The sequence below is a fragment of the Diceros bicornis genome, chromosome 5 (genome assembly GCF_020826845.1).
Source record: "Diceros bicornis minor isolate mBicDic1 chromosome 5, mDicBic1.mat.cur, whole genome shotgun sequence".
NCBI classification, from domain to species: Eukaryota; Metazoa; Chordata; class Mammalia; order Perissodactyla; family Rhinocerotidae; genus Diceros; species Diceros bicornis.
In genome coordinates, this window is record NC_080744.1 from 2,191,003 (window position 1) to 2,217,506 (window position 26,504).

At 37.7% G+C, this 26,504-nt stretch overlaps 2 protein-coding genes across 3 annotated transcripts in view; both read left to right on the top strand.

The window, feature by feature from the left end:
• The window catches only part of NEMF (nuclear export mediator factor), a 51,971-nt gene extending 25,921 nt beyond the window's left edge, over positions 1-26,050 (top strand). For both annotated transcript variants that reach the window (XM_058540619.1, XM_058540620.1), the window contains exons 19-33: positions 10,765-10,877; positions 12,222-12,279; positions 13,022-13,080; positions 13,166-13,286; positions 14,422-14,701; positions 15,454-15,496; positions 15,637-15,686; positions 17,312-17,465; positions 21,723-21,800; positions 21,957-22,154; positions 23,443-23,475; positions 24,846-24,946; positions 25,047-25,090; positions 25,172-25,251; positions 25,532-26,050. In XM_058540619.1, coding sequence (XP_058396602.1) covers positions 10,765-10,877; positions 12,222-12,279; positions 13,022-13,080; positions 13,166-13,286; positions 14,422-14,701; positions 15,454-15,496; positions 15,637-15,686; positions 17,312-17,465; positions 21,723-21,800; positions 21,957-22,154; positions 23,443-23,475; positions 24,846-24,946; positions 25,047-25,090; positions 25,172-25,251; positions 25,532-25,609 — 1,490 coding nt within the window. In that variant the 3' untranslated portion in view covers positions 25,610-26,050. The remainder of the gene's footprint in view (positions 1-10,764; positions 10,878-12,221; positions 12,280-13,021; positions 13,081-13,165; positions 13,287-14,421; positions 14,702-15,453; positions 15,497-15,636; positions 15,687-17,311; positions 17,466-21,722; positions 21,801-21,956; positions 22,155-23,442; positions 23,476-24,845; positions 24,947-25,046; positions 25,091-25,171; positions 25,252-25,531) is intronic.
• Positions 1-26,504, top strand: part of POLE2 (DNA polymerase epsilon 2, accessory subunit) — a 343,546-nt gene that overhangs the window by 215,817 nt on the left and 101,225 nt on the right. The gene's annotated exons all lie outside the window — the stretch shown is intronic.

Below are 26,504 nucleotides of genomic sequence, written 5' to 3' on the forward strand. Positions count from 1 at the left end.
CCATACTGATAAATAACCAGTGAGTCAAAGAGGAAGTCACAGAGACTGTTAGAAAATACTTTGAGATGAAATGAAATCAAAACATAGTATATCATAATTTAGGAGATGAAGCTAAAACTGCTTAGAGAGAAATTTATGGTTATAATGCCTATAGTCAAAAAGAGGAAAGATCTCAAATCAGTAACAAAACTGTACACATTAAGATCTAGAAAAAGAAAAACAAATAACCCATAGTAAGAAAGGAAGGAAATAAAAAAGATTTGGGTAGAAATAAATGAAACAGAATAGAAAGGCAAAAGAGAAAATTAACAAAGCCAAAGTCGGTTTTTTGAAAAGATCAACAAAATTGATAAACCTTTAGCCATACTGACCAGAAAAGTAAAAGAGAAGATTCAGAATCCTAAAATCAGAAACAAAAGAGAGGATACTTTACTACTAACTTTACAGGAATCAAAAAGATTATAAGAGAATACCAGGTACAATTGTATAGCAACAAATTAGATAAGCTAGGTGAAATGGGCAAATTTCTAGAAAGACACAAACTACCAAAACTGACTCAAGGTGAAATACAAAATCAAACCAAACCCATAACACGTAAAGAGATTGGATTAGTAATAAAAAGTCTACTTACAAAATCCCAGATCCAGAGGAGTGACGTCAGCATCATGGCGGAGAGAGCTTCCACCATTTAACTCTCCCCCTCTAAGACACAACAAAAAGGACATTCATGTTCCAACATAAGTTATTCACACAACACAAGAGACGTCTGAGGCACCCATGCAGCTGTATACCCAAGGACTGAGGTCTTGGAATCCCCAGAGGAAGTGGAAGGAGGTAAGAGGAGTTCCTTCCTTCTCCAAGCTCTGCAACCCTGAGATTGAGACCACGTGGCTCTCAGAGGAGGGGAAAGGGGCGACCCTCTTCCCCGCCAACAGGAAAACTGGCACTCTGGAAGATCCCTTACAGCCCGTGGGGAATCTCCCTAAGGAGGGAGCAGAACTGTTGCGAGGGTACTTTCAACAAGCTAGCCCTTTAGGAGAGCAGAGAGCAATCGCAAATTGAAAAACCTCTGGGATTGGGGAGGTGAAAGTAAGCACCCCTTCCCCCCACCTGCCCGGCACTTCAGCACAACGGTCCTGCAGCCTCAGCTCAGCCGTGCTTCAGCTTGGCGTTGGCCTGAGCACCAGTGGCGGCGGATCCCCAGAGCTCCAGCACCAGCAGCAACGGCACGTCTGTGCCCCGGCACCTGTGGCGGTGGTGTGCCCGCACCCTGGCCTTAATGACACTGGTGTGCCCGTACCCCAGCAACAGCAGCTCTGGCTCCCTGGCACCCCAGCCCCAGCAGCTCTGGCCTGACCGAGCCTAGGCCCCAGCTGCCCCAGCTTGACCGTGCCACAGCCCCGGCTGCCCTGGCTCGACCGTGCCATGGCCCTAACTGCATCAGCTCGACCGTGCCCTGGCCACAGCTCCTTCAGCGTGACTGTGCCCCTGCCCCAGCTGCATTGGCTTGACTGTACCCCAGCCCTAGCTGCATTGGCTTGACTGCATACTGCCCCCGGTTCCAGCTGCTTTGGCTTGGCCATGCTTAGGCTCCGGCTGACTTGGCGCCAGCTCCTTTGGCCCAGCCACCCTCTAGTTCCAGCTTCTTTGGCCCGGTGGGCTCCAGCTCCGACTCCTACTTCCTTGGCCCAGCCGCACTTCAGCTGCAGCTGCTTTAATCTAGCCGCACTCCAGCTCTGGCTGCGTTGACCCAGCTCCTCTCCAGCTCCATCAGTTCCTGCACTCTAGCTACAGCTGGTTCTGCTCAGCCACGCTGAAGCTCAGCCGCCCTCCAGCTCTGGTCTTCAGCCCACCCTCACCCAGGCACCAGCTGCTTCAGCCTAGCTGCGCTCCGGTCCCAGCTGTTCCCATGCTCCAGCTCCAGCTGTTCCTGTGTACCAGCCCCAGCAGCCTCTGCTCAGCCGCGCTTCAGCTCAGCTGCACTTCAGCTTAGCTGCGGGCCGACCAGAGCGCCTGCGGATTGAGGCAGGCACAGAATACACAGCTCTTGATCCCCAGCCAGCGGCAGCAAGAGGAAACTGCGACCAGATGTTTTCACTATGAGGAAAAATAAGCCAACACCTACAGGCACTATGCAAAAATATATTAAATCTCCAGACCAAAAGGAAAATGACAAGCACCCAGAAGTCAACCCTGAAAGCACGGAAATGTATAACGTTAATGACAGAGAATTTGAAATAGCTATCATAAAAAAGCTCAACGAAATACAAGAAAACACAGATAGACAATTCAATGAAATCAAGAATTTCTTCACAAAAGACATTGAAACTATAAAGAAAAATCAATCAGAAATCTTAGAGATGCAAAACACAGTAGAGGAGATGAAGACAAATCTGGAAGCCTTAAGCCTTAAGCTGACAATATGGAGGAAAGAATTACCAATATTGAGGACAGCAATGCAGGAATGCTTTAGATGGAAGGGGAAAAAGAGCTAAGACTAAAAAGAAATGAAGAAACTCTCCAACAAATATCCGACTCAGTTAGGAAATCCAACGTAAGGATTATAGGTATTCCAGAGGGAGAAGACAGGGAAAAACTAGCAGAGAACTTGTTCAAAGAAATAATAGATGAGAACTTCCCAAACCTGGGGAAGGAGCTGGGGGAAATATCAGTGAATGAAATCAATAGATCTCCTAAATATATCAACACAAAAAGACCCTCTCCAAGGCATATAGTAGTAAAGCTGGCAAAAGTCAATGACAAACAAAAGAAAAAATATTAAAGGCAGCTAGACAAAAATAACGTACAAAGGAATTCCTGTCAGGCTTGAAGCTGATATCTCGACGGAAACTTTACAGGCTGGGAGCGAGTGGAATGGCATATTCAAAATTCTGAAAGACAGAAACTTGCAGCCAAGAATACTCTATCCAGCGAAAATATCCTTCAGATATGATGGAGAAATAATAACTATCCCTGATAAACAGAATTTAAGGGAGTTCATTGCCACAAGACCCCCACTATAAGAAGTGCTTAAGAAGGCCCTCATGCCTGAGATAAAAAAGAGAAAGGGGATGCAAAGTTTTGAACAAGGAGGAAGGTAGGTCGACAAAAGCAATAAAATTGTAGCTCTCTATCAGAATAGGTTGGCAAACAATTATAAAACCAAAGATCAAGGGAAGGAAAACACCAAAAATAAATATAACCTCATCACTTTAAACACAAACTCACAACACAAGATGGAGTAAGTTGTGACAACAATAACTTAGATGGGGAAGAGGAAAGGGATCGAATCGATTTAGTCAGGGAATAAGAGGCCATCAAAAAATGGACTATCACATCCACGTGATTTTTTATACAAACCTCATGATAACCACTAACCAAATAATCAGAACACAGTCACACATGATAAATGAAGAGAAAACTAAGAGAACCTCCATACAGAACTACCAGACTGAATTGGTAGTCGGAAACACATGGGATGAGAAACAAAAGAAATGCAAAAGAACCGGAAAATGAGTGATAAAATAGTAACATTAAGCCCTCATATATCAATAATTACCCTAAATGTAAATGGACTGAACTCTCCAGTAAAAAGACACACAGTGGTGGGATGGATTAAAAAATAAGACCGTACATGGGCCGGCCCTGTGGCTTAGCGGTTAAGTGCGCGTGCTCTGCTGCTGGTGGCCCGGGTTCAGATCCCAGGTGCGCACCGATATGCCGCCTCTCTGGCCATGCTGAGGCAGCGTCCCACATACAGCAACTAGAAGGATGTGCAACTATGATATACAACTATCTACTGGGGCTTTGGGGAAAAAAAAAAAGGAGGATTGGCAATAGGTGTTAGCTCAGAGCTGGTCTTCCTCAGCAAAAAGAGGAGGATTAGCATGGATGTTAGCTCAGGGCTGATCTTCCTCACAAATAAATAAATAAATAAATAAGACCCTACAATCTGCTGCCTCCAGGAAACACATCTCAGCTCTAAAGACAAACACAGGCTCAGAGTGAAAGGATGAAAGACAATACACCAAGCTAATGGCAAACAAAAGAAAGGAGGTGTTGCCATACTTATATCAGACAAAGTTGAGTTCAAGATAAAACAGGTAATGAGAGACAAAGAGGGGCGATATATAATAATAAAAGGGACACTCCATGAAGACGACATATCACTTATAAGTATATATGCAACACAGGAGCACCAAAGTACATAAAGCAACTATTAACAAACCTAAAAGGAGATATTAACAACAACACAATAATAGTAGGGGATCTTAACACCCCACTTTCATCAATGGATAGATCATCCAGACAGAAAGTTAATAAGGAAATAATGGACTTAAATGAAAAACTTGATGAGATGGACTTAATAGATATATACGTAGAGCACTCTTTCTCAACACAGCAGATTACACATTCTTCTCAAGTGCACATGGAACATTCTCCAGAATAGACCATATGCTGGGAAACAAGGCATGCCTCTACAAATTTAAGAAGATTGAAATCACAACAAGCATCTTTTCCGACCATAATGCCATGAAGCTACACATAAATACAAGGAAAAAACGGTGAAAGTGACAAAGATGTGGAGATTATACAACATGCTACTGAACAACAGATGGATTACTGATGAAATTAAAGGAGAAATCAAATCATATCTGGAGACAAATGAAGATGAAAATACACCGTAGCAACTCACATGGGATGCAGCAAAAGTGGTCCTGAGAGGAAAACTCATAGCAATATAGGCCCATCTTAATAAAGAAGAAAAAGCCCAAATAAGCAACCTCAGAATTAGAAAAAGAAGAACAAACAAAGCCTAAAGTCACCAGAAGGAGGAAAGTAATAAAATTCAGAGCAGAAATAAATGAAATTGAAATAAAAAATCAGTAGAAAGGATCAATGAAACAAACAGCTGGTTCTTTGAGAAGATAAACAAAATTGACAAACCCTTAGCCAGATTCAGCAAGATAAAAAGAGAGAAGGCTCAAATAAAAAAATTAGAAATTAAAAAGGAGAAATTATAATGGATACCACAGAAATACAAAAGATTATAAGAGAATACTATGAAAAACTGTATGCCAACAAATTGGACAATCTAGAAGAAATAGATAAGTTCTTAGACTCATACAACTTCCCAAGAAGAAATAGAGAACCTGAATAGACCAATCAGAAGTAAAGAGATTGAAACAGTAATCAAAAACCTCCCAAAAAATAAAAGTCCAGGACCAGATGGCTTCTCTGGAGAATTTGACCAAACATTCAAAGAAGATTTAATACCTATCCTTCTCAAACTATTTCAAAAAATAGAAGAAGATGGAACACTTCCCAACACATTCTACAAGGCCAACATCATCCTGATACCAAAGCCAGACAAAGACATTACCAAGAAGGAAAACTACAGACGAATATCCCTGATGAACATAGATGCAAAAATCCTCAACAAAATATTGGCAAACCAAATACAGCGATACATTAAAAAGATCATACACCATGATCAAGTGGGTTTTATATCAGAGACACAGGGATGGTTCAACATCTGCAAATCAATCTGTGATACACCACATTAGCAAAACGAGGAATAAAAACCACATGATCATCTCAGTAGATGCAAAGCATCTGACAAGATCAGACATCCCTTTATGATAAAAACTCAAAAAAATGAGTATAGAAGGAAAGTACCTTAACATAATAACGGCCATATTTGACAAACCCACAACCAACATCATACTGAACTGTGAAAAACTGAAAGCCATCTCTCTGAAAACAGGAACAAGACAAGGGGGCCCACTCTTGCCACTCTTATTCAACATAGTAGTGGAGGTTCTGGCCAGAGCAATTAGGCAAGAAAAAGTAATAAAAGGAATCCAAATAGGCAACGAAGAAGTGAAACTCTTGTTCTTTGCAGATGACATGTTCTTATATATAGAAAACCCTAAAGTATCCATTGGAAAACTATTAGAAATAATCAACAACTGTAGCCAAGTTGTAGGGTACAAAATCAACTTACAGAAATCAGTCGCATTTCTATATTGCATTTCTATATGCCAACAGCAAACTAACAGAGAACTCAAGACGACAATCCAACTTACAATTGCAACAAAAAAAATAAAATCTAGGAATAAATTTAACCAAGGAGGTAAAAGACCTATACAATGAAAACTGTAAGACCTTATTCAAAGAAATCGATGATGACTAAAGAAATGGAAAGATATCCTATGCACATGGATTGCAAGAATAAACATAGTTAAAATGTCCATACTATGTAAAGCAATTTACACATTCAATGCAACCCCAATCAGAATCCCAAGGACATTCTTCACAGAAATAGAACAAAGAATACTAAAATTCATATGGGGCAACAAAAGACCTGAATAGCTAAAGCAATCCTGAGAAGAAAACAAAGCTGGAGGCATCACAATCCCTGACTTCAAAACATGCTACAAAGCGATACTAATCAAAACAGCATGGTACTGGTACAAAAACAGACGCACAGATCAATGGAACAGAATTGAAACCCCAGAAATTAAGCCTCACGTCTATGGGCAGAAATGAACAGACACTTCTCTAAGGAAGATATACGGATGGCCAATAGGCACGTGAAAAGATGTTAAACATCACTAATCATCATGGAAATGCAAATCAAAACTATGCTAAGATATCATCTTACACCGTTAGAATGGCTGTAATCACCAAGACAGAAAACAACAAATGCTGGAGAGGCTGTGGAGAAATAGGAACCCTAATTCACTGCTGGTGGGAATGCACACTGGTGCAGCCTTTATGGAAATGAGTATGGAGATTCCTCAAAAAATTAAAAATAGAAATACCTTATGATCTAGCTATCCCACTACTGGGTATCTACCCAACAAACCTAAAATCAACAATTCACCCCTATGTTCTTTGCAGCATTATTCACTTACATCCAACTCATGGAAGCAACCCAAGTGTCCGTCAACTGATGAGTGGATAGAGAAGACATGGTATATATATGTGTGTATATATATATAGAATGGAATACTACTCAGCCATAAAAAAGACAAAACAGTCCTATTTGCAACAACGTGGATGGACCTGGAGGGTATTATGTTAAGCGAAATAAACCAGAAAGAGAAGGACAAACACCACATGATTTCACTCATAAGTGGAAGATAAACCAACACCCGGATAGGGAGAACTGTTTGGTAGTTACCAGGGGCAAGGGGGTGGGGGTGGGCACAACAGGTGAAGGGATACATTTATAATGGTGACTGACAAACAATAATGTACAACAAAAATTTCACAGTAAAGAAAAAAGAAATCCCAGATCCAGGCAGGTTCACTGGTGAATTCTACCAAACTTTTAAAGAAGATTGAACATTATCCTTCACAAAGTCTTCCAAACAATAGAAGAGATGGGACCACTTTCTAACTCCTTTTGTAAGGCCAGTATTACCCTAATAACAAAACCAGATAGAGACATCACAAGAAAAGAAAACTACGGACCAATATTGCTTATGAATATAAGCACAGAAATCCTCAAGAAAATATTAGGAAACTGAATCCAGCAGCATATTAAAAGCATTATACACTGTCACAAAGTGAGATTTATCCAAGAAATGCAAGGTTGGTTTAACATGAAAATTAGTCAGTGTAATATGGTGTATTAATAGAATGAAGGACAAAAACCACATCCTCATCTCAACTGATGCTGAAAAGCCTTTGGTAATAATGAAATACCCAATTGTGATAAAAACCCTCAACAAACTAGGAATAGAAGGGAATTTCCTCAATTTGGTAAAGAACATCTCTGAAAACCCACAGCTAACAATCTTAACGGTGAAAGAGTGAAAGCTTTCCTCCTGAGATCAGGAACAAGATAAGCATGCCTGTTCTTGCCACTTCTATTCAACATTTTATCGAAGTTCTGAGTAGGCCTTTAGGCAGGAAAAAGAAATTTAAGAATATCCAGCTTGGTAAAGAACAAGTAAAACTATCTCTGTTTGCAGATGACATGATCTTTTATATGTAAAACCTTTAGGAATCCACTAAAAAGTAGTAGTTAATAAACAAGTTCGGGGCCGGCCCTGTGGCTTAGCAGTTAAGTGCACGTGCTCCACTGCTGGCGGCCTGGGTTCGGATCCCGGGCACACACCGATGCACCACTTCTCCAGCCATGCTGAGGCCGAGTCCCACATACAGCAACTAGAAGGATGTGCAGCTATGACATACAACTATCTACTGGGGCTTTGGGGACAAAAAGGAGAAGGATTGGCAATAGATGTTAGCTCAGCGCCGGTCTTCCTCAGCAAAAAGAGGAGGATTAACATGGATGTTAGCTCAGGGCTGATCTTCCTCACAAAAAAAAATAAACAAGTTCGGTAATGTCCAGGATACAAGCTCAATATACAAAAGTCAGTTGTGTTTTTATACACTAGCAATGAGCAGTACTAAAAGGAAATTATAAGACATGCATTTAATTTTTTTTTTTTTTTTTTACCCTCAAAGCCCCAGTAGATAGTTGTATGTCATAGCTGCACATCCTTCTAGTTGCTGTGCGTGGGACGCGGCCTCAGCATAGCCAGAGAAGTGGTGCGTCGGTGCACGCCCGGGATCCAAACCCAGGCCGCCAGCAGCGGAGCACGCACACTTAACCGCTAAGCCACGGGGCTGGCCCAAGACATGCATTTATAATAGCACTAAAAAAGACTAAAATACTTAGGAATAAATTTACCAAAAATAAATGAAAGACATACATCCTAAACTACAAAACATCATTGAAAGTTTACCAACAAGAAATGAAAGACATACATCCTAAACTACAAAACATCATTGAAAGAAGTTAAAGAAGACCTCAACAAATGGAAAGAGGTCCAGTGTTTATCGATTGGAAGTCTTAATATTGTTTTAATGGCAGTACTTCCCACATTAATCTGCAGATTTGATGCAGTCCCTTTCAAAATTCCAGCTGCTTTTTTTTTGCAAAGACAAGCTGATCCTAAAATTCATATGTAAATGCAAAGGACCCAGATAAGCCAAATCTTTCTTGAAAATGAAGAACAAAATTGGAGGACTCCCACTTCCTAATTTCAAAACCTCCTACAAAGCAACAGTAATCAAGACAGTTTGGTATTGGCATGAGAATGGACAGATAGATCAATTAAAAGCCTTGAGATTCCTTGTTCATGGTCAGTTTTCAGCAATAGTACCAAGGCCATTCAAGGGGAATAGAATAATCTTTTCAAGAAATGATGCTGGGACAACTAATATCCATGTGCAAAAGAAGGAGGTTGGACCTCTACTTCACACCATTTATAAAAATTAACTCCAATGCATCAAAGACCTAAAGTTAAGAGCAAAAACTATAAAAGTGTTAGAAAAAAAATAAGGCATAAATTTTCATAATCTTGAATCAAAAAGTCATTTCTTAGATATGACACCAAAAGCGTAAGCAACCAAAAGAAAAAACAGATAAATTGAACTTAATAAAAATTAAAAACTTTAATTCAAAGGACACTATTAAGAAAGTGAAAAGATAACTTGCTGAATGTGATGAAATGTTTGCAAATCATTTATCTGATTAAGGACCAGTATCTTAAGACTCAATAATAGAAAGGCAAAAAAAATTTAAAAATGAGCAAAGGATTCAAATAGCCATTTCTCCAAAGATATACAAACAGCTAAGAAGCACCTTATAAGATGCTCAGCATCATTTGTCCCCAGGGAAGTGCAGATGAAAACCACAGTGAGATACCACTTTACACCCACTAAAGTGGTTACAATGAAAAAATAGACAATAACAAGTGTTGACAAGGATGTGGAGAGGTTGGAACCCTTATACGCTGCTGGTGGGAATGGAAAATGATGCAGATGCTATAGAAAATATTTTGGTAGTTCCTCAAAAATTTACCACATGACCCAGCCATTCCACTTCTAGATATATATACTCAAGGTAACTGAAAACATATGTCCACGTAAAACTTGGCAAATATTCATAACAGCATTATTTATAATAGCCAAGAAATAGAAACAAGCCATATGTCCATGAATTGAATAAATAAAATGTGGTATATCCATATAATGGATTATTATTCAGAAATGAAGTACTGGTACATGGTCTAGCATGGATGAACCTTGAAAACATTATGCTAAGTGAAAGAAACCAGACATATATGATTTTGTTTATATGAAATTCCAAAACAGGCAAATCCATGGAGACAGAAAATAGATTAGTGATTGCCAGTGGCTGGGTAAATAGAGAGTACCTATTAATCAATAAAGGATTTCTTTTGGGGATGATGAAAACGTTCTGGATAGTGGTAATGGTTGCATAGCTTCATGAATATATTAAAACCACTGAATTGCACACTTTAAAAGTGTAAATTCTGTGGTAGGTGAATTATATCCAAATTAAAAAATATTTGAAGTGTAACTGTAGGGATTAACATGCTCCTCATTTTGATGCTTTTAGGCAGTCTATGGTAATGCTAGAAGTCTTCAAGCTTTAAATAGATTTTTCTAAATTATCCTTTCTGGAATGAAGTTAGAATTACGCATAGAAGTGAGAGGATGTTTTTTCTCTGACTTGTTTTCTTAGACCACTTAAAAGCCTGCTGTGTAAAAACATTTTTAATAAAAACAGTAACTTGTTATAATATTGAAATAAGAATGTGGTATTAGTATTTAAGATGCAAGAGGATTGAACCTGTAATGCTGTGTGTGACTTTCACATGTTGCTCTGTAGAAGGTCTGAACTTGCTACTGAAGGCTGTAGTGTTGTTCTTGCAGGAGAGCCAATCCCTCCTCGGACCTTGACTGAAGCTGGCACAATGGCCCTTTGTTACAGTGCTGCTTGGGACGCTCGAGTAATCACTAGTGCTTGGTGGGTGTACCATCATCAGGTAATAGGGGCTGTGGTCCTTTTTCTTAATTTTTTAAGAGCTACTGGGTACCAAATTTTGAGGGCACGGAAGTGAACTCAAGGCAAAGTACCCACCTTCATGGAGCTGACATTTTGCTGGTAGAGAAAAGTGCATACATAATGTCAGGTAACAAGTGCTGTAAAGATTTTTTTCTTAAAGCAGAATAAGAAGATAGAAAGTGAGAGGGGCTGCAGTATGAATAAAGTGTCAGGGAAGGTAATATTCGAGCAGAGCCCTAAATGAAGAGAGTGATCCGTGCAATTATACGGGATAAAGAGTGTTCCAGTTATGACTGGCGCACTGACCCAGAAGGTCTTTCTCTCGCTCATCTTTGTTGGGATTTTCTGAATTCTCTTTGGCTATTCCAGAAAAGTAGGTATATCCAGTGGTTTTTTATTCACTTGGTTTTAGTAATTGTCCTTCTTTGTGGTTAATGCTGTTTTATTTAGTGATGCTTCATTCCATATCTGACTTCACATTGCTGTTGATTTCGCATTTTCAAGAATTGTAATTGATAATGATAATACTTTTATAAGATCCTAAAGCTTATACAGCAAGATAAAGAGTTCAATACCACTATCTTCCCTTAGATATAGTTTTGTTTTATATCTATTTATATTCATTATTTTCTGCCATGCTGTGATACTGTGTTTTTAGGAAATTAATGTCACTTCTGGGATTATATTTTCTGCATTAGTACTGTTATAAAAGTGGCTTTAATTCTTTTATGAATATGTTTTTTTAGCATGAAATTTAGTATGCTTTTAATCCCTTGCATAACTAACACTAATAAAGATACTCTCAGATTTGGGGGTTTCACAGATGTATAAAATTTTTAAAAATTATGGGATTATCTTGCTTCCTATTTTGCCAAATTAGAATATATTTTTAAAAATCTGCTGTCATCTTTATTTCCTAAAATGAAAGGTTTATTACCCCTCAAAAAAATTATCTCCGAAAAGGATTTTATTTAATAAATATAGTTTTATTTTATAAGTATAGCTGTATGATAAGCTTATTAAACTATCATTTTTTTCATTGTATCTCACACTAGAGGAAACATGTGGACCAGTTCTGGCTCTAGTCCATGGCTTTTGAAAATTATTGATGTATTGTATTCTTCATTATTTCTTTTCTTTGTTACTGCCAAAGGGATATCTATCATTGAACAGATATCTATCCCTTCAGTGTTGAGAATTTTGGCTAAATTATAAACTTTTCAGGACACAGTGCTGTTTGCTTGAATATGACTTTACGTTCTCTAGTGAAAATTAAAAAACCATATTTCTTAAGACGAGTATAATGTATTATTGTGTTCTTCAGGTGTCTAAAACAGCACCAACTGGAGAATATTTGACAACAGGAAGCTTCATGATAAGAGGTAATGACTTATCAGTGGATTATGGAGACAGGTTTGAGGACCATCTACTAATATTCTCAGAACAGAAACTAATTGTTCTGATTTCGTGTGAAGTCTGTTATGAAGTAAGGAAAATTTTGCCCTGGTGTGGCAAATTTAGCATTTGTCATGTCATCTCATATATATTTTTATGGATGAGAATGTACTTTCACATAGTTTGAAGTTATAAGGAGTAGTAAGTATAGCATGACCTTTTTTCTAAAAATAGATTATTGAGGGTCTGACTAACTTAAAAGATGAGAACATTCATATTTTTATTTATTTGTTTGTTTATTTTTTGAGGAAGATTGACTCTGTGCCAACATCTGTTGCCAATCCTCCTCCTTTTTTTTTTCTTTTTTCTTCCCAAAGTCGCAATACATACTTGTATATCATAGTTGTAGAGTTGTAGCTCTTCTGTATGGGACACCACCTCAGCATGGCTAATGAGCGGTGAGTAGGTCTGCACCCAGGATCGAAACCAGTGAACCCTGGGCTGCCGAAGTGGAACACGTGAACTTAACCACTCCAGCCCTGAAAACATTCATATTTTTTATTTCTGAATTCCTGTCCCTATACAAAATGCCAAATTCTGTAAATGGGAAATGTTCCTTCATGACAGAAAAGACAAAACAAATGTGACCATGGTGTCACCTATCTTGCTAGCGTAAAATAGAGATAACAGATTTTTTAAACATTTACTTATGTACATTATCTTTTTTAGGAAAAAAGAATTTCCTTCCTCCTTCATATCTAATGATGGGGTTTAGCTTCCTCTTCAAGGTACTCTTTAGCCTCATTGTTTTTTTTTCTGATTTTCTTTTGTCTCACCTGAGGTTCCATCAGTAAAAAAGAACTATTTCCATAGGTAGATGAGTCTTGTGTTTGGAGACATCGGGGTGAACGAAAAGTCAGAGTGCAGGATGAAGACATGGAGACACTGGCGAGCTGCACAAGTGACCTCATCTCAGAAGAAATGGAACCACTAGGTACTTAACAGATTTTAATAAAGAGCTTATAATGTTTTCTGTTGTCTAGTTTTGCTTCTAAATTCTTACGTAGAAGATCATGTCTCCTTTGGGGTAATTGAAATTTCAGAAAAGACACTTGCTATCAATTTTACTGAATTTGGTTTTTGGAAATGTTAAATATACTTATTCTAGTGAATCATAAAGTACTTAATTGGATCTATAAGTAATATCCTTGAGTACATGTTTATACAGTAAAACTTCAGTATTTAATGGGTAACATATAAATGTGTTTAACAGAGATTCAAATATATCTGAGCATTTACTTTTGGGTTTAGGAATTAGAAGTGATACAAAGATGAGTTGATAACAAGTGCAGTTTCTCATAAGAGAATTTAGCTTGATTTAATAATATATTTGCTTCAAGTAGAGAGCAACTATGTTGCTGGAATAAATTTACCTTCCTACCTAGAGGAACTAGGGAATGTATGCCCTCTAAATTATTTTTACAGTTATTCTTTCTCCTAGGGTCATTCCTTTTTAGGAGTAATAGTGCACTGTTTCATTTACGACTACTATTGTACTACAAGATTCAGTTTCTTTGAATTTTTACCATAATCTTGACACTGTATAAAGTGCTTTATTTACATTATTTTTTATTGAATTCTCAGAACCATCCTTGTTGGATGAGTGGTGGCATCTCATTTTATAGGTGAGGCAAGTACACCATATTATTACTACTAGACAGTGTTCCTTTTGCAAAAATGTGGACAACTCCTGCTGTGTGCCATTATATTTCATGTAGTATTTCAGTTCTTGGCAAATTATGATAAAAGCGGCAGAATTTATAGAACTACTTCTGTTGTCCTTTTTGGAAATACCTAACAAAGACAAGTAATAGTTTTCATTGTAGAAATGGCTGCGCTCTCCAAGAAATTGACTGTGCTAAAGGATTTTGGAGATCATGTATTGCAACCAGTTCATGATACAGAGTATCTTTTTTTCTAAAAGTACCCTTTGGGGATGATCAAGCATTTTTCTGGTGATCTTTTGGAGAAACAGGGAGTCAATAGAATATTTTTATGAAGTTTTCAAGGAAATCAACTAGCTCTGTTGTGGGGATGGCACTCTGACTTTCCTTACGGCAATTCTACAGATGGAGGTGACAGTAGTGGTGAAGACGATAAAGAGGAATTACAGGAAACTCCTGTGCAAGTGGAAGTCGTGACTCAGGGTGACCAAGAGGATATTGTTGTTCAGAGTGGTGGAGATGAGCTAAATGAAGAACTGATTCAGGAAGAAAGCTCTGAAGATGAAGGAGAATCTGAAGAGGTGGTGAAAGATCAGGACCCTGTGGGTGAGATGAGGGATGACGGGGGAGACACCTTCAGTTACCCTGATACCACCATTGACTTGTCCCACCTGCAGTCTCAAAGGTAATTAAAAACCGTAATTTCAAGTTTTATTTTGTAAGCTGGGAATGATGAAGAGTTGAAGATAATCCTTACAAAGATAATACCAAGATTGACTTCGGTGCTTTTACGTTCCATTGTCCTTTTATCTTTTCACCATTCACCTGGGGGGGAGATCTCTCTAAAGAAATTCCCAGGACCCAGTGTAGAAAAATACAGTAAATATAAAAGTGGCCAAACTGGGTCAAAATAGAAACAAGTAAATGGTTATAAATGCTAATAATATAAGAAAGGCGATTTCATCAAAAAAAAAAATAAGGTGTGTTAATCTTTAATGTCTTACCGATCACCAAGTAAACAATGCCATAGTTATAAAAGCATTATCACTGGAGTGGTTAAGAGCGGCTTAGGAGTCAGACCAGAATTGAGTCTTAGGGTGCATCCTTGGGCAGGTTGCTCTGTGTCTAAGCTTCAGTTTCCTTCTTGGTGAAAATGGAATGGTAGCCCCTTCGTAGGGTTTTGGTGAAGATGATATGCATGTAAAACATCTGGTAGTGCCTGGCACATGGGAAGTGTTGAATATGTGTCAGCTGTATAAGAATATATTTAAAAGAGTAAGGAAATGAGCAGTTTGGTTGTATTTTTTCTAATTTTACCAAATTTGAAAATTTGTAGGATTGCCAGTAAGTAAGAGTATGATATGGGAATGTTTTGGGACTTCGTAAATGAATGCCCTTTATAGGCTAGTGGACTCCTCTTTCTGTTTGTTTTTATAGGTCCCTCCAGAAATTGGCTTCAAAAGACGAACCTTCTAATATGGTAAGCTATTTTCAAAGTTTTATGAAGAATATCACGTCCTTCTCAATGAGTGATTTTCTACTTTTTAATTTTACTTTTTGAAAAATTAATAGTAGTGATGTTATTTGTATTTGCTTGTTTTTTTGTTTTAATTTTAATAGAGTGACAGTAAATTACAGAGCCGGAGACATTTGTCAGCCAAGGAAAGAAGGTAAACATATTTGTGATACCTAACTGAAAAGCATGTAGTTGTTTTTTTTTTTTTTATTGACAACTCAGTTTTGACAGATCGCTTGGCTGCTCCTAAGACCTCTCTTATTAAAATTACCAAGATTTAGCATAAATCTTGTTTAGTTTTTAATATTTAGTTCTAATATTAATTAATCTAATAATTAATATTTTTCTGTTTTAGGGCCCTAATCTGTCACTACAGTCAGTAAGATAGGTCAAGTAACACAAGACAGACTTTTTAGTACATAAATACGTACAATAATGATTGCACTGTATTAAATCGGCTGCTTCTAGGATAATATTGGTAGGGATAAATGGGAATACTTGAAATATTAATTAAGAAAGTTTATGGAAGAGAGAAGACCTGTTTTTTTTTTTCAAATATAGCCGGTTTTGGGAGGCAAATAGAAAGGGACAACTGAGACAACTAGTGTGTTGGTGAAACTAGATAAAAACTAGTGAGGCACGTCAGGTGGCCCTAGGTTAGAATGACTGTAAACCCTTTTGTTTTGAGAAAGATAATCATTAAACAATTACAGAGACTCTCTGAACGCATGACACTGTGCTAGATAACATGTATACAAAGAGGCAAAAACAAAGTTTGTGTCTTCAAGAAGCTTTTGAGTCTTGGATTCAGGAAATAGCTGCTCATCTGTACATAGTGTTATCTGAAAATGAGTAAGAAAATGCTGTGAGTTCTGGTGTTTTGGGAAATACCATCAGAAGCATATCTTGAAGATATATTAGGACTTAGGTAAATGAAAGTAGGAAGGGCAGAGACTCCAAGGAGAATTGGCATGAACTCAGGGGGCGGGATTTGGAAGTAATATGGCAGTGCTTTGGGGGAATGATAAAGAGACCAGCAGGAAAGGAGCAGAAAGTTTGTTTGTGAACTGGTAGATGGTAAGATTGGTGAAGTGAATTTGGACCAAAAGTAGGGAATTAGAATGACAAGCTAAGTATTTTGGACTTGATCCTGAAAGTGATGTGAGGAGGACTTCTGGAAGGTTTTGAGTGGGAATGTGAGATAGGTGTACAGTTAAGGGATATTCATCTAGAAGTTCATGTAGGGAAGGTTATGGGGAAACACTGGAGGAAGTGTGGGTGGGAAGTGATGAGGATCTGGGCTAGGGCAGTGGTATTGGGGATAGAAGAGACTGCACATGAGTAATATTACAGCCATAGAATTTCCCCTTCCTCCTTAATCTGCTCACTTTTTTTATCCACTTATTTCTCAACTAACCAACCAACAAATGTTTGAATACCTAAGACCTACCAAGGCCATGTTGATAGAAAGACAGCAGATCCCAGTGCCTGGCCATCAAGGTGTTGAGGGACTGAATGTGGTACTGAGTAAGGGCAGGTCAGGGGGCAGTGTGGTGAGCCTGGGCGACACGAGGAATGATGAGTCCACGAGAGGAACGTTGTCAGCTCCCCCTGTGTGGTGATTTGCGCTTCTTTGTATACTGTAGCCTGGCGGTTATCAAGTCAAGCAGACGCCATGATCTCTCACATGCTGTACATGCCCCCGCCCATGTAATGTCTTTAGGGCACTAAGACTTTGAAATTCTAAGAATTAGATGTTTCCGTTTGATTCATATTTAGGGAAATGAAGAAGAAAAAGCTTCCAAGTGACTCAGGGGATTTAGAAGTGACAGAGGGAAAAGACAAAGAAAAAGAAAATGCCCTACAGATTGAAACTCATCAGAACACAAGCAAAAATGTCCCAGCTGTGCAGCCAATGAAGCGAGGACAAAAGGTAATAAAACTTTGGGGTGAACTCTTCACGTCAGTACTGTATGATTCACAAGTGAAGTTGTGAGGTTCCTCTTAAATTTTTAAAGTTTCAGTGAAACAAGACATAGGCAAGACTTTCTTTGACTGAAAATTAGTTGGAAAGATGCAGTGTGTGGGGAACACAGAGATCACTGTTCTGTGTTCTTTGAGATCGTCTAGAGAAGCTCAGAGGAGTAGGAGACTGTGACTCCCAGATACTCGGCCAGTAAGTGGTAGTGCTGGTCCTCATTGATAATTTCGCTTAGTAGTTTCGTTTTCAATTATTAATGCAATTTTGCTTAGAGTTCTTATGTATTTTATTAAAGGTGGGTGATGAAGGAAGATGTAGTGGATACAGAATGTATATATTTAAAAATGTAGCAGTGAGAAAGAGGGGATTGTGAGCTCATATATCAGTGTATCTTTATAAAAATTAAATTCCTTTGAAATCTTAACAAACATCATGTTTTATGATCTTTTCTCCATCCATAATGATCAGAATTTCCTGTTTTTTCCAGTGGGCCTCAATAAATGAAGGGACATACACATATGGAAGGGAAGAACATCAATTCTCCCCATAATAATATGTAAATTGAATACAACTTTAATCAGAATTGAGATTTCAATTAACTTGATAAAGTAATTCTAAAGTTCATTTGAAAGAGGAAATCTTGAAGATTGAGGGGGGATTTCCCTACCAGTAGTAAAACATTTAATGTTAGAATTATTAAAACAGTATGGTATTGACATACGAACAGCCAGATTGAAAAGTGAAACAATAAAATCTAGACACACTGTTAATTGTATATTTAAAAATTTCGTATGTGATAAAATAATATTACACATTGTTTGGGAAGGTATGAAATATTCAAAATTAGTGGCTAGTCATGTTAAAAAATACTAAAGTAAATTCCAGGTGGAAAAAAGAACCATCAATAAAACTGAAAGGCAAATGGCAAATGTGAAAAAAAAAGTGATAAAAGAAATGCTTATGTAAACAAGGGGAATTTTTTCACTCATCAGATTCATAGATAACGTGTGTTCAGTCATTCACTAGGTGTTTGAGTGCACTCCCCAGGATCCCCATCCAGAGTCCTAGCAATACATTTACCTTTTGTGTCAGCAATTCCACTTTAGGAACCTATCCTAAAAGACATAATGTGTATGCACTAAGGGTATTCATCAAGTTGATATTCATAAAAGCAAAAAACTGAAATTTATCTTAAATGCCCAACAAAAGAAAGTAACAATAAATAATATGATACATTTATACAATGAGATATTCTGCAGCCAGTTTACGTTCTAAGGCAAATCCTCATGGAATTTTTATTAAAATACATTAAATTTTTAGATTCTTTTGTGGCGAACTGTCATCTTTACCACATTGTCTTCCTGTCCATGAATATGGACTATATTATATAAGAACATTTTACATTCTTCAATAAAGATACATTTTTCTGTCGAGTCTTACCCATGTTGTCTGTTCCTACTTAAAATTTTTCCTACTTTCTGTGAATGGTGTATTTTTAAAACTTTTACTTTCTGGTTATTAGTTGCTGGTATGTGGGAAGACAGTTTCCCTATGTTGATCTGGTAATAGGCAGTCTTATTGGATATTTTAGTATTTCATCTGTAGGCAGTCATATTGTCTGCAAATAATGGTTTTTCTTTCTTCTAATCTTGATATCTATTTTTCTCATGTTTTTTGCACTGGCTCAAACATTAGTACAGTGTTGCATGGAAGTAATAATGGTATACATCTTTGTTAATTACATCAAACGGACTATTTCTAAGATTTTTATCATTGTGAGATTTTTCCTGTGGGTTGTTGGTAGATATCCTTTATGAAGGGTTATTTTTAATAATGACGAGTTAAATTTTATTGAATGCTTTTTCTGCATCTATTATTTTTCTCCCTTAATCAGTTAATGTGGTAAATTACTTGAGAAAATCTATCAAATTGGCCTGTAATTCCTCATACTGTCCTTGCCTGGTTTTGGTGTCTAGGTTATACCAGCTTCACAAAGTAAGTTTAGGACTTTCCCCTCTTTTTGTTTTCTCTAGAACTTTGTATAAAAGGAAGATTGTTCCTTGAAATTTGATAGCATTTGCTAAGAAAACTGGGCCTGATATTTTGGTTTTTGTGGGTAGGTTTTAAGTACTAATTAAATTTATTCAGCGATGATAGCTCCATTCAGGTTTTCTGTTTTATTGAAGTTGGTTTTCCTAAGTTATATTTTCCAAGAAACTCTTTTCTTTTCCATCAGTTTTCCATTTCTTGGTTCAATTTATTGGTAACGGTGTTCATTTTATTCTGAAGATTTTTTAAAGGTATAATGTCCATAGAGTAAAATGCACAAATCTTGTGTTTAGCTCAGTGAATTTTTATATGCACACATCCCTGTAAAACCACCACCAGATCAAGACACTTGAACCTTCCAGTTCTCCACAAGGCTCACTCTTGCCCCTTTCTAAATAGTATCCCCACAGGAAAAAACATTCTTACTTTAATCACTGTAGATTATTTTGCCTGTTTTTGAGCTTTATATAAAAGCAATCCTATGGTGAGTGTATATGCTCTTTTGTCTGGCCTCTTTCACTCAGCGTTGTGTGCAAGTTTTCCGTGTTGTTGTAGGTAACAGTAGTTCATTTGCATTGCTACATAGCATTCTTTTGTATGACTCTGCCACAGTTGATCTATTATATTGTTGATAGACATTCTCAGACCTGTCTTTTAGGTCCACAAGTCTGCATTTCTGTCGTGTGTAACTAGGAGTGGAATTGCTGGGTTAGCGTGTACATGTTATGTTTGGCTTTAGCAGATATTACCAAACAGTTTTCCAGGGTACTTGTACCAATTTCTCACCAAGCAGTGGGTCAGAGTTCCAGTTGCTCCACATCCTCACTCAAATTTGGTATTGTCAGGGTTTTTAGTCATTCAGTTGTGTTATACTGAAGTCTTATTTTGTCTTCAATTTGCATGTCCCTGATGACTAATGATATTGAGCACTTTTTCATGTTTATTAGACCTTGGAATATCCTCTTTTTGAAGTGCCCATTTTAAAACCTGTGTTGTCCAGCTTTCCCAGTGATGTATAGGAGCTCTTTGAAATCCTGAATACAGGTCTTTTCTTGGATGTATGTATTACAAATACTTTTCACATTTTAAGGCTTGCTTTTTTTCACTTTTCTAATAGTGTTTTTTGATAAGCAGGACTTATTATTTTAATGAAGGCTGATTTATCAGTCTTTTATAGGGTTTTTTTTGTGTCCTGTTTAAAGAAATCCTTAAAAGTTCATAAATTTGTTATCTGGGCCCCAGCCAAGACTAATCAAGACAGAAATCTTTGGAGGTGAGGCCTAGATGTCTGTGGTTTTAAAAACCATGAGGGTTATTGGGTGTGTAGCCAGAGTAAAGCATCACTAGTTTGGTTGATAAAGTTTAGTCTTACAAACCGTCTGAGGTAAGTACCCAGCTTAGCTTTGCTGCCTTGTTTCCTGTCCCCCTCTGCGTGCATATCTTGACTCCACCAAATGTGATGACTTGCTGTTAATACTCTGTCCTGTCTTTCCCTCGTAATCTTGCTTTTCCTAGATTCCCAGATACTACAGAATTTACTTCCTTGAAGACTAACTTTTAAGTTTTGCTTTATTTCTTTCCCACAGTTTGTGCTCAAGCTGAAAGAAATGTATCCTTTCTCTGAATTATCTTAGAAATGATTTGTTTGCATTTAGAATATGTTGCATTAATTTATCCTTACTCTTATATGTATCTTCTTTTTCCACCAGATGGTAAATTCCTTGAGGGTGATGACTATGTTTATCTATCTTTTTAGCCTCCACATCGTTTATTATAATAGTGCCTCACTCAATAAGCATTTTTTTTTTTTTTTTGGTGACAGTGATCAGCCCTAAGCTAACATCTGCCAATCCTCTTTTTTTGCTGAGGAAGACTGGGCCTGGGCTAACATCCGTGCCCATCTTCCTCCACTTTATATGGGACACCGCTACAGCATGGCTTGCCAAGCATTGCATCGGTGCACACTCAGTGCGCGCCTGGGATCAGAACCAGCTAACCCTGGGCCGCCGCAGCGGAGTGTGCACACTTAACTGCTTGTACTACCGGGCCAGCCCCTAAATAAGCATTTTTGACAGAATTAGAGAAGCACCTTTTTTACAAACATTTGTTGAGATTTTTTTACTGCTGAATTTTTCCAAGCAAAATCTTTTGATTTTGTAGAGTAAAATGAAAAAAATGAAGGAAAAATACAAAGACCAAGATGAAGAAGAACGTGAACTCATCATGAAATTGCTGGGGGTAAGTAACATGTAAAAACATTGTCTTCTTTTGCTTTACATGGGGCATCCAAATCACTGCCTATAACATGCCAGGCATCCAGTACATTTTTTTTAAAATATTGACAATATTGAAAATATTGACAACATTAACTGTTTTTTCCCCTGTGCATTAAAGTCTGCAGGTTCAAACAAAGAAGAAAAAGGGAAGAAGGGGAAGAAGGGAAAAACAAAGGATGAACCGGTGAAGAAACAGCCCCAGAAACCTAGAGGTGGACCAAGGGTTTCAGACAGCATAAAAAAAGAAACTCCATCCCTTGAGGTTGTAACTCATGAGTTACAAGACTTGGCTGTAGAAGATTCACATGATGACAAGGTACGGCTACCACAAATGTGTGCTGCTTGCTTCTTACTTAGGGTGACCAACCATCCCAGGGTTCCCAGGACATGGGACTTAGAGTGCTAAAACCAGGACGAATGGTAACCCTATTCTTAATGGAAAGTCATTTTAGAAATAAAACTTAAAAGACTAAAATTGCAGTATATAACCATAAAAATGGTAGTGTTGATAGCTGATAAAAAAGTTTATCACAAGCCTTTAGAAAATAATTTTATGGAGAGGTTTTATTTGATTCTGATGGGAAATGACTTGGTTAAAATAAGACATAATTAGGATTGTCTTGAAGATGAGAGGAACATAAATTTGCACTTCTCTGGGTTTTTCTGTAGGAATATATGTTACATGATCTTACATAATGTTGAAAGTAGCTACACAGTTAGAGTGCCAAGTGCCCTGGTTGCAAAATAAGTGAGAAGTTAATATTTTTCCAGTTAAGATGGTTGCCTAATTGTTCTATCAACTGAATACAAGCCCAGCCTTAAGTATATCTTCTTGCATGAATGTATACATCTTCTTGAAATTCTGAGCAAAGGATTTATTGTTTTATAAATTTGTAGAAAATTTTTGATTGTGACTGTATTTTTATTTATAACAGTTAAAGCTTTGGTTATAATCGTGTGCTCTGTTCAGTGCAGGCAATGCTTACAGGGATTCTAAATGTATTTCTTTTTTCCCTGCTGAACAATGTTGTTTAATAATATTAAAACTTATTTTGGTCCTCAGATTTTTTACACTATTCTCATATTTGTAATTTATTCTATAAACAGACTCATAAATATTCATTAGAGGTGTTAATTATGAATATTCTTTCACAGATAGGTTATCTCCAGATAGATTTTTTAATGTGAGTAAGCAAACAAAATTAAGCTTATTTTAATATGTGAAGAATTTATCCTAAAAGTGTTGAATAGAGACTGAAAAATAAAAGTTATGTTCACTGGAATTCTCCATTTTCTTTTCCCCTGACAAATATATCAAGCTTAGTTGTCATTTAAATTGTCCTTATAACATTCATTGCTTTAGCATATGCTCTATGTGAAAGTCTTTTTTTTTTTAACTTCAGAGAACAGTGCTTTGTCTCTGTGAATGGCATTGTTTCTGAAATATCAGACAGAAATCAGTTCACTGGGAGTCTCGGGGTCCTTATCCTGTTGGTTAGGTGTGACAGTCATGGTATATCACTGTTTCTTTCTCCACATAGTTTAATGGTGTGGAATTTCAGTTTAAGTTGTAGCTGACCTGTAAAATTTTCTGTTTGGAGCAGGAAGAGCAAGACCTGGATCAGCAGGGAAATGAGGTACGATACTGCGCTGGGCCCACTGCAGTGCTCTGACTGCAGTCCGGTCCCCAGAGTGCTTGACAGACAACTTCTGATTAAAACTTAAAAGGCTAAGATAAGACTCTAGGCTCTGGAGTCAAACATTCTGGGTTTGAATCCCAACTTTGTTACATAAAACTGCAACCTTGGAAACATTGTTATTTGTGCGTCAGTTTCCTCATCTGAACAGTGCCGGTAATAACTGTCCTACCAAGAGAGAGTTGTTGTGAGAACTAGGATAAGATATGTAAAGCATTTAGAAAAGTTCATGGCATGTAGTAAGCACTCTGCTTCAGCACCAAGCATTTTGTCCTAACTCTGCATGTACTCACATTGTTAAATAAAGATGGGCAACCTTGTAGGCAGCCCACCAAATGGGAACTCTAAGAATCCCTAGGATTTCTCCTTAAGAAGAAGCAAGAGAGGGCCGGCCCCGTGGCTTAGCGGTTGAGTGCTCTTGCTCTGCTGCTAGTGGCCCGGGTTCGGATCCCGGGCGCGTACTGACACACCGCTTGTCCAGCCATGCTGAGGCGGCGTCCCACATACAACTAGAAGCATGTGCGGCTATCTGCTGGGACTTTGGGGAGAAAACGGGAAAAAAAAGGAGGAAGATTGGTAGTGGATGTTGGCCCAGGGCTGGTCTTCCTCAGCAAAAAGAGGAGGATTGGCATGGATGTTAGCTCAGGGCTGATCTTCCTCACACACAAAAAAACACAAGAGGCAAGAGAGAAGACTGTTGTAGCCCAGGGTTTCTCAACTGTTTCTGGCACTGTTAGTATTTTGGGACGGATAATTCTTTGTTGTGGGGGGCTGTCCCATCCCTGGCCTCTACCCACTAGAGGCCAGTAGCACTCTATCCCCCCGCCCCTCCGAAGTTGTGACAACCAGACATGTCTCCAGACACTGCCCAGTGTTCTCAGGGGGCAAAATCCGCCTGGTCAAGAACCACTGGTCTAGCCAAACTTATCAGTCCCCTTTCCATGCAATGGATTTAAATCTGTTTGTGGTCATTATTGTGCATCATTTTAATCCATAGTTTTCTGGAACTCGAGTAATATCCAACATGTTTTTTCTCCCTTTCTCTTAAATGTATCTTCAGTGCCATTTTGAAAATCATTGTTCTCATTTCTCACTATGCTGGGCAAAAATTACAGGTAGTAAAGAATATGTATTTAAATACCATTGGTCTTAAACTCTTCGGAGCTATAAAGCAGAGTTAAGACTGTATATACATCAGAAAATGATAAAAGTATGTTGAGATATTAATTTGACAGTGTTTTAGAGTATTCCTTTTGTAGGACTGGTATAAATACTTTTATAATTGTTTTTATTTTACTTTCCTTTTTTAGGAAAATCTGTTTGACTCTCTGACAGGGCAGCCACATCCTGAAGATGTACTACTGTTTGCCATTCCGATATGTGCCCCTTACACCACCATGACGAACTATAAGTAAGTCGTCATCAGTTTACTCAAGGCAGCTGACACAGCTGTGACTTATGAATTGTTTTGTTATCTCTGTTTAGTAACACATGCAATTCTTTTTTTAAAGATATAAAGTGAAACTTACCCCTGGAGTTCAGAAAAAGGGAAAAGGTATTTAAAATCTCTTTTGAATTATGATTTTAAGCATTTCTTCACTGAACAGAAGTAGATTTTTCTATTTTCTATTTACAGCTGCAAAAACAGCCTTGAACAGTTTCATGCATTCCAAAGAAGCAACAGCAAGAGAAAAAGACTTATTCCGCAGCGTAAAGGTAAAGTATTCCTCTAGAATTCTTTGGAGATGGGTGGTGCAATTTAAAATGTTAGCAATTATAATTTTCTATTTTTTTCTTTATGTAGTAGATGCAAACTCTAGTTATTGTTTTGATAGATACTGTCTTACTAGAAAGAGTATATAAAATAAGTAAACTCATTTCAGGTGAAAATTTTCGAAATGCCTTTCTTTTGACAGCAGAGGATATGTAATTATCATAAAAGAAACATGATTGACCACATAGAATGTGAAGATATTCAGCAATTCTCTTTTTTTAGGACACGGATTTATCAAGAAACATTCCCGGCAAAGTGAAAGTGTCTGCACCCAATCTTCTGAATGTAAAAAGGAAATAGCTGGAATGCAACACTAAAATATTTGAGAAGAGTCAATTTTATAGCCTTTTGGAAGTTCAGAGACGAAAACACCATGTAACAAGACTTCCATATTTAAAAATGAACTAAACATTGCCTTGCTATATTCGCCAAAAGGACTTATTCCTGTTCTTTTTCCCAGTTTTATAGAGAGGAAACACTGCCTATGATGGGATTTCCTAAAATATTTGTGGACAGTTAAATGCTAATTGTATACATCTGTAGTTATTCTCCTACATTTTCTTGCAATTTGGGAGGTTAATGTTAAGTATTCATTTCAGGTTGTAAAGAAACAGACCGGTGAAGTGTCTCCATTGCTTAGACTACTGACTTGGGGGTCTACTGTCTATACCATCTAATATATCTGTTACTTGCAGGCCAATCACAGTTTGTTTTTTTCTTGGTGGGGGTGGGGGTTGGGGGTGGTTAAACATTTAGAATTAGGTCTTGAAAACCCTGAGTAGTGAAGGAGTAGATTTCCTTCTGCCTTTTACTTATACTTGTCAAAAAATACATTAGACCAGATTTAAAGTACAGATAATTCCCATGACTCAGCTTAAGAAATAACACCTAGAAGAAACTGGTGTTGATCACTTCCATGCATTTATACACCTTCACTTTTCATCTTAATTTCCTTCCACCTCTAGTAATTATCACTAGCATGTTACAGAGTATCTTAACCTATAATATCGGAAGTGTACTTTTAGGCTCAAGACTCCTGACTCAGCTTTCTTCTGTCTCCTAACAGAATGGAAAATAAAGTCATACATTATTTCCATTCTTTTATGAGCCACAAAACTGTTACTTTTTAAGTGATTGATTGGACAATAGCTGCCTATAAGTCAATACCACACTTGCCCCAGCCGCTAGACCAAAG